Source organism: Martes martes, assembly GCF_963455335.1.
Source record: "Martes martes genome assembly, chromosome: 4".
Lineage (NCBI taxonomy): Eukaryota > Metazoa > Chordata > Mammalia > Carnivora > Mustelidae > Martes > Martes martes.
The window spans coordinates 190,386,191-190,393,926 of NC_137891.1; the positions used below are offsets into that span (position 1 = coordinate 190,386,191).

The 7,736-nt window shown below is 65.7% G+C and overlaps 2 protein-coding genes across 5 annotated transcripts; one reads left to right on the forward strand and one right to left on the reverse strand.

Moving 5' to 3' along the window:
• The first annotated feature begins 2,943 nt into the window (after positions 1–2,943).
• TMEM52 (transmembrane protein 52) lies at positions 2,944–7,069 on the forward strand. Of its 4 annotated transcripts, none has more exons than XM_080801080.1 (5): positions 2,944–3,074; positions 3,160–3,203; positions 3,316–3,357; positions 3,980–4,158; positions 4,264–5,679. In XM_080801080.1, exons 1-5 carry the CDS (start codon positions 3,009–3,011, stop codon positions 4,440–4,442), a joined length of 510 nt encoding a protein of 169 aa, XP_080657206.1. In that variant the 5' UTR covers positions 2,944–3,008; the 3' UTR covers positions 4,443–5,679. The 4 variants fall into 4 exon arrangements, with proteins under 4 accessions (XP_080657206.1, XP_080657207.1, XP_080657208.1 ...); XM_080801081.1 differs by having other exon boundaries at positions 3,980–4,218; positions 4,355–5,154; XM_080801082.1 differs by having other exon boundaries at positions 4,355–5,143.
• Positions 5,148–7,248, reverse strand: CALML6 (calmodulin like 6). The gene is made up of 5 exons (XM_080801083.1): positions 6,642–7,248; positions 5,812–5,986; positions 5,556–5,700; positions 5,378–5,478; positions 5,148–5,305 (listed from the first exon to the last, which is right to left on the reverse strand). The coding sequence occupies exons 1-5, from the start codon at positions 6,642–6,644 to the stop codon at positions 5,259–5,261; spliced, it is 471 nt and encodes a 156-aa protein (XP_080657209.1). The 5' UTR covers positions 6,645–7,248; the 3' UTR covers positions 5,148–5,258.
• Positions 7,249–7,736: the final 488 nt, after the last annotated feature.

Sequence of the window (7,736 nt, forward strand, 5' to 3'; positions counted from 1 at the left end):
GGCCACAGGAGTCTCTCCACAGAGCCCCCTCAGACCCTCCTGCTCACCCTTGAAGCCCTCCCTTGGTCTGTAAACAGGCCAAACCACCCACAGGCCTGGGACCTGCGCACCCCCGGCTGGGCAGGTTCAATCGTGCAGCCCTCTGTGTGGCCCTATGGCCAGGGTGCCCCACCCCACAGGCATGGCCACTTCCTGCTGCCCTGGACCCCCTGAGTCCAGAGCACACCCTCCTCTGGCCCCACTCAGAACCAGCAAGCAGGCGAGTCCCGTCCACAGCCTGCTCTGACTCTGAGCCCTTCAGCACCCCAGCCCCGCCAGTACCCACCTGCCCAGCCTTTAGAAGCGCTGATGGGGGGAAGAGCTGCCCCCACAGGTCTGTCAATAAACCTTCTGGGCTTCTTCCTATAGGCCTGAAGTGTGGGATGCACACCAGATCAGAGATGGGGACAGAGCCCTGGGGAGGCAGCGCCTGCCTCCTAGCCCCCCATACCCACACACACAAATTGGTCCATAAGCGACGAACCCTGCCCTGGCTCACTGGGGAACCACTGGCAAGGCGGGGTGCTGGGGACACAGGCTGAAGGTGAGACAGGCCCAGACCCAGAGAGGCCCTGCAAAGGTGGGGAAGGGTATAGGAGGCTCCAAAGCCAGAGCACCCTTTAGGATTCTCTGTCCCTCCCAAGTGTCAGGATCCCTGATGACCCTAAGGAAGGAAGGAGCAAATGTGCGGCCCTCGTGCTCAGGCCGTCCCTCAGTGTCTCGCTGGAGTCCAGAGTGAGGCCCAGAGCATGAGTTATGTTTTCCATTTTTCTGGACAGAGTCCAGGCTCAGCCTTCTGGGCTCCAACAGGTCCTTCAAGGTAGAGTTCCCCACAGGCCATACGGCACTCCTGGGAGCTCAGAATGTGCCCTTGCCCCAGCCCCTGCCTTCTGGAGAGAGCTGGTTGGACACTGTCCCCACAGAGCCCATCCAGTCTGGCCCCTCCGTACACAGCATGCCCAGCCCAAGAACTCCAGGCCCATGCCTGTCAGCAGCAGGAGAGAACACGCAACCTTCCCTAGCAGGAATGGAGGGTGTGATGCATCTGGGGGCTCTCCTGGGCACAGACTTCAGGACACCAGCCTGGAGCCACCATCCTAACCCCAGCTCCTTGGTGCCCTTCATGCCTGGAAGATTGCCATCTCCCTGACCCGAGGCCAGTGACAGTGACCCTATAGTGGAGTTTTGCAGGACTTCTGTCTGTGCCCTCCTGGGGCTGGCCAGCCAGAGCCCAAGCCTTTCTCACCAGATGAGAGGCGAAGGCAGGCTCCAGCACCCCAGGCCAAACCCAGCCCCCAGGAGGAGGCACTCCCTGCAGAGCATGGTCCCTGCCTCCTCTTCTGGCTGGTGGGCAAGAGAGGCAGGCCCCTCTCCTAAACCCTGGCCTCACTCTCCTGCTAACAGGCCCTGGTACTCACTGGCCAAGGCCCTACCTGAGCTCCTCGGCACTGGCTGGACTTCTGTCCATCCTCCTCCCTCCCACCCAGTAAAAGCAAGAGGGACAGGAGGAAGGATGACCAGGAACCAAGCTCAGCCAGCCTGGCTGGAGCACAGTGGGCAGAAAGGGCCCGGGGCTGCCATGGCACATCCGGGAGGTACAGAACAGCTTCAGGGCAAAGCCCGGGCCAAGATCAAGCGAGATCAAAGAGCAAGTGCCTGGCAGATCCGGGCGGAAGACCCAAGCTAAGAAAGACAGGTCAAGACGCCTCGGTGGTTCAGATGGATAAGCGTCTGCCTTCCGCTGGGGTCATGATCCCAGGGTCCTGGGATCGGGCCCCACGTCGGACCCCCTGCTCATCTGGGAGTCTGTGTCTCCCTCTGCCTCTGCTCTCCTGCATGTGCTCTCTTGCTCCTGCTCTCTCTCTCTCTCAAGTAAATACAAACTTAGTGGGGGGGGGGGGGGAAGAGGTCAGGGCGCCTGGGGGCTCAGTGGGTTAAGCCACTGACTCTGTGCTTTTGGCTCAGGTCAGGATCTCAGTCAGGGTCCAAGCTCACAGGAGTCAGCTTCTCTCCCTCTCCCTCTGGCGCACCCTCTGCTCATGCTCATTAGCGTGCACTCGCTCTCTGAAATAGATGAACGTTTAAAAAAGAAGAAAAAAAGACAGGTCAAGGGTAGCGGCTCCTCGCCCTGGCCAGACAAGACCGGCCACCCTGCACCTTGCAGTGCTGACCCCCTCCCTTAGCCTGACCGCCAGATGGGGGAGTAGAGGCCAGAGGGACGCAAGCTCCCGGGGCCGCTAGCCTGGTGAGAAGAGCGGTGGGGGGGAGAAACAGCCCCCAGGCTTTCCTGGCAGAATGGACAGCAGGCACTCTGTGAGCCCAGGCCCGGGGACCGCAGAGGCCACACGCCCCAGCTTGGGCACGTCTTTGAAGGCGAGGGGATCTGGAAACGTGGTTAGCGCCGCAGGGGCTCGCCCGGACTCCGGTGGGCCCGTGCCCGGCCAGCCCCAGGCCGCCCCAGGCCGCCCCAGGCAGCCCGCACCCGCGCACGCGAGCCAAGTAAATGCCGCCGAGCACCAGGCTGGGAGCGCCCCAGACCCTCACCGTCGCACCCTTGACCTTGAGCGCCGCGGGGGCGAGCGCCACCGCACTTCGAGGCCACACCCCGTGCAGCCCGGGCGCACCGAGCCTCTCTGCACGACAGGCCTGGCCCGGCCGGGACCCGGCTCTGCGCCCTGGCCGACGGCAACACCCCCCTCCCTCCGCCCCGAGACCCCAAGCGCGCCCACGCGGCGGACGGCGTGGGGGGCGGGGCCGTGGGGCGGGGCTCTCTCGCTGGGCGTGGCTTCGAAAGGCGGTGCCTCTGGGGGCGGAGCTTCGGGCCAGGGGATCCGGGGTGTGGCCGCGGGACCGGCCTCCGACGGGCGGGGCGCTGGGCGTGGCCACGCGGCTCGGGGCGGGGTTTGTGGGGGCGGGGCCTCCATAAAGCGGCGCGGCGGGCGGGCTCGCGCTCCCCGTCGGCGCCGAGCATGGTGGTGGGGGCGCCGGCCTCCCGGGCGCTCCTGCTGCTGCCGCCGCTCCTGCCGCTGCCGCAGGTGGGTCGCCGGCGCTCGGCTCGGGCACCGCGGGGCGGGTCTGCGCTCGGCGCGCCCCGGCCCGGGCTCACCCCTGTCCCCACAGGTGGCGCTGGGCTTCGCGGACGGCAGCTGCGACCCCTCGGACCTGTAAGTCGGGGGGGTGGGAGCCGGGGCCTGGCCCCGCCCTGTGGGGGAGGCTCGGACGGGGCCGTCGGCCCGGCTGGTGCCCCGCCTGCTCCAGGTGTCGCCGTCCCCGCAGGTGCCCGCCCCAGGCCCGCTGGAGCAGCCTGTGGCACGTGGGGTAAGTGGAGGCCACGGCGCTCGCCCCTGGCCAGGCCCACCAGACCCCCACCCCTCCTAGCTGCACGGACGAGGAGGCGCCGGCACTGCCCCCTTCCCGGCGCTGATGGGAAGGCGCTGGGGCCCTCAGCAGCCTCCCAGGCTGACCCCTGCCTCCTGCCCCCAGCCCCAGGGCGGCCTCTCTTGTGGGCCCTGCCCCAGTCCGGGACTGCTCTGGGCACCCAGGCCCTTGGCGGGACTTCCCTTCATGGCCTGCTTATCCACTTCCCACGCCCTCCTTCCTCACCCCTGCAGGAGGCCCCTGTGAACATGGTCATTGGTTTGGACACAGGACTGTGCAGATGGCCTGGGACAGTGTGTCCTGGGAGTGAGCCCAAGGTACTTGTGGCCAGCCCTCGAGAGAGCCAGGGCAGGCTCCGCAGCAGGGTGCCAGGGACTAGCCGGCTCCTCAGACCCAGCTCTGGCCTGGAAGGAGGTCTCTGGCCTGCAGAGACATTCTTTGGTTTTCTTTTATCCTGCCCGTTGTCCTGTCGTGGGTGGTAGGGCCACGACTGTCCCTGGGGAGCGAGTGCCCAATGGCCAGGGGTCAGTCCAGTGGCAGGATCTTGCCCCTCCCTGCACAGGCTTATCTTACTCGCTGTCCTTCTGCTGCTGCTGTGTGGGGTCACAGCCAGCTGTGTCCGGTTCTGCTGCCTCCGGAAACGCGTACACAGCCAGCCACACCTGCCACCAACACCTCAGCCTTGCGACCTGACGGTCAGCCCTGTGGACAGTGACAGCCCTGTGCACAGCACTGTGACCTGTGAGTGCCTGCAGACCTCACCTGTTGGCTTGCCCACCTGCAGGAGGGAGCGGGGGACAGGTGAGAGCAGACTCATCCCCACAAACGCACTCTGGTTCCCTGCAGCTTACAGCTCTGTGCAGTACCCACTGGGCGTGCGGCTGCCCCTCCCCTTTGGGGACCTGGACCTTGACTCCATGACCCCTCCTGCCTACAGCCTGTATGCCCCTGAGCTGCCACCCTCCTATGAAGAGGCTGTCAAGATGGCCAAACCCAGACAGGAAGAGCCACCGCCCTCTCAGTAACCCCGTCTTCCACCTGGGGCCTGAGGCCTAGAGACATCGGCGGGGCTCCAGGAGCCGGCTCCAATGCCCTAGCAGCCCTGGCTATCATCCTGGTGCCCCTCAAAAGCAGAGGAAAACTCTCTTAACCCTCCCAGTTGTGCCAGCCACCCTGTGCTCAGAAGGGACCCCCCAGCACACCCCTACCGTCCTTCCCCAGGGACGGTCAGCCCATCCAGCACATTGCTGCGGCCTTGGCCTCGTTGCTGTGTAACGCCAGGCCGCCCGGCCAGCTGGCCCTGCGTTGGCCGCACACATGAACCCGCACTCGGGCACGCACACGGGGGCTGCTGCGTTCAGCCCTGACCCCACAGGCCTGAGCCTCGGGGCTGGCTGTGACACCCCCAGCTTTTTGGAGAGAATAAAGTTTGTACCAAAGTGATGTCCACCTGTAGGAAGAGGCTCTGGGAGGGGCCTGTGAGTAGCCACTCCCACTGCCTGGTGCAGGCAGAGGGGCCAGTGGTAGGCTTCGACCTGTACCCAGTCTGGCTTTCAGGTTGGTGTCCAGAGCCCAGAGCTGGGCTATCAGCTGGGTGGTATCAGATGTCATAGCAGGAGTGATGGGTCCTGTGCCATGGCTGCCTGAGGAAAACCCTCTCCTTTCTCCAGTCCCAAATCTTTGCCAGCCCCTCCTTTCTGGGCTACGTAGGGACAGTGAAACACGCATTTGTACGGCTGGAGTGTTTATTGGCCAGAGGTGGGGCAGGGTGGGCTGAGCGGCAGTGTGGGCGGCAGCAGGCAGTGGCCTTCGGGCAGGCCTCCCAGGGCCACAGCACCTGCTCACTGGACCAGCTTGAAGGACTCTCCGGTCATCATGGCCACAAACTCTGGGAGCAGAAGCACAGGTCAGCCAGCAGCCTGGCCCGGGCGCTCGGCCCCCAGGCCCGTCCCTCACTCACCCTCGTAGTCAATGGTCCCATCCCCGTCCTTGTCGGCCTCCTTCATCATCTGCTCAGCCTCTGCCTCATTGAGGGGCTCACCTGCGTTCATGAGCACGTACCTGCAGGGCCCCCACATTGAGTGGCAGCCCACAGGGTTCTGGCCCTCACCCACCCCCTGCCCAGCTCCAGGCCCTACTTGAGCGTGTTCCAGTCTATGTAGCCCTTGCCCTCCTTGTCGAAGACACGGAATGCTGCCCTCAGCTCGCCCTCCTGGTTCTGGGCCTTCTCCCAGTAAATCCCCATCAGGGCCAGGAAGCTGTCACAGTTGAAGAATCCTTTGTCTGCAGGGAGCAAGCAGCAGGCCGGGCAGCATGAGGGCGAGCTGGTGCGGCCCTCCCGGCTCGCACTCACGGGCGGCCCCCCACCCAGGCCTGCCCCCTGCCCGGCCTCACTGTCTCTGTCCACGTCCTTGGCCATGGAGGCCAGCTCACTCTTGGTGGGGTTGATGCCCAGCAGGCTCATGAGCCGCTCCAGCTCTCCGGTCCTCACCTCCCCGTTGCCCTCCTCGTCGAACATCTCAAAGACTCCCTTGTACTCCTTGATCTGCTCAGCTGTCAGGCGCTCTGTCTGCAAGGACGCCGGCCCGCCTGCACCAGGGCCTCCTCTGCCCCTCGGTCCGAGGGAGGTGGAGGTCCCAGCACACATGGCACCCCGCCCTGTCCCTCCACCTGGCATCCCTGCAGGGCGTGGGGGTTAAAGGAGTCCCCCTCCCCCGCAGCCCAGGGTGCTTCCAAACAAGGTGGCGCTGGGGAGGGTCGCCAGGGGTGAGCGGGACTCTGTCAGGCGGCTTCAGGGGAAGGACCCGTGAGCCAGAGGCCAGGTGTGAGACACCAAGGCTCAGGCCAGCCATGTGGCGGAGTGTCAGGTGGACCCAGTCTCTGGGGCTGGTGAAGGGTGCGTGGGGGAGTATGACCCAGGTCAGGGTGAAGGACCCCAACCTGTTGTGGCATTTCTGCCGATAGTCTAGCCCCTGGCCTCCCCTGCCTCCACTGTCGGGCGCCCCCGTCCCCGGGCCACCAGAGCGACGGTGGCATCAGCGGCCGGCAGCGCTCAGCGCCCCACTCCTCCCTCTCCCTCCAGCCGATTCCCACAGAGGCGCTCACACCCTCAGGTGTCTGTGCTTGGAAGCCCCGTCCCGTCCTCTCTCCTCCTGGACACGGCTCCCGCGCCATCACCGAGCCAGCCCACCAGGGACCCCGCCGGGTGCCGGGAGCAGCCTTACCATGTCTGCGGCCGGCTGGGAGAACACTGCGGTGGCGCCAGAGACGAGGGGCAGAAGTGTCAGCTGCGTTTTAGCTGGGCCCAGCTGCCTGGGGTCCCCAGAGTCCAGATTCCAAGATCCTTGTATGGCCAGGAGGTCCTGCAGCCCTATTTTGGGACAGGCTTGGCCCCTCCCCACCTAGCCCCTTTCTGGCCCTCCTTGGCCTGAACACCCCCTCACCCTGAAGCTCCCGCTCGGACCCTAGGTCCCAGCAAAGGCCCCTGCCCCAGCCTCGGTGTCTGGAGCCAAAGCCCAGACAGACACCGCGCACTGAGGACCAAGGGCAGGAAAGGGGCTGACGGGTGGCCGGGGAGGCCCAGAGTATACACGCGTTTGCCCGTTGCTGTTTCCTCTTCACCGTGGCAACCTCCTCGAATCTCCTTTCCCACACTGGCTACCCTTCCACCGTTGTGCCTCGGGACCCTCACACAGCCTGTCCTCCCGTGGGGGACATTCCTTCTGAATGCCCACCCTGGCCCCGTGACACCCCCAATTCCTGTGGGCCCAGTGCTTTGCGGGCCGTCTCTAGAAACGGGCCGAGGGAACGAGTGCATCGCCTGGCCTGGCCGCCCCGTGCAGAAGGGGCTGCTAGTCTGCAGTCGGGGGCTGGGGCCGGGGGGCGGGGGGCAGACAGCTGGACCGGGGTGGGGGTGAGAGGGGGTGAGGCGGGCAGGACCAGGGGCCAGAGCAGGTTTCCTCTGAGCAGCCAGGGGCTATTCTGGGGTTTCTCAGAGAAACCTGACCCTCCCTTCCACTCAGAACAGCAGAGCTGGCTCCCGAGGGAGACTCACGGCCAGGCCGCTCAGTGACAGGCTGACGGAAGACACACACACAGCTCCGCGGGCGCGCTCCGCCCTCAGACACACGCACCGACCCTCACCTCCCCCGAGGGCCTCCTGGCTCCCACCCTGGCATGGAGCGCAAGACCCACCGGCCTGGCCACAGGGCTCGGAGGCTTGCGGGTTGAGGGGACGCCTTCCATCCCTGCCTCCAGCTCCCCCGGGGACGGTCACGGAGGGGTGCCCCCGCCTAACACCCTCACACCTGTGCACGGCC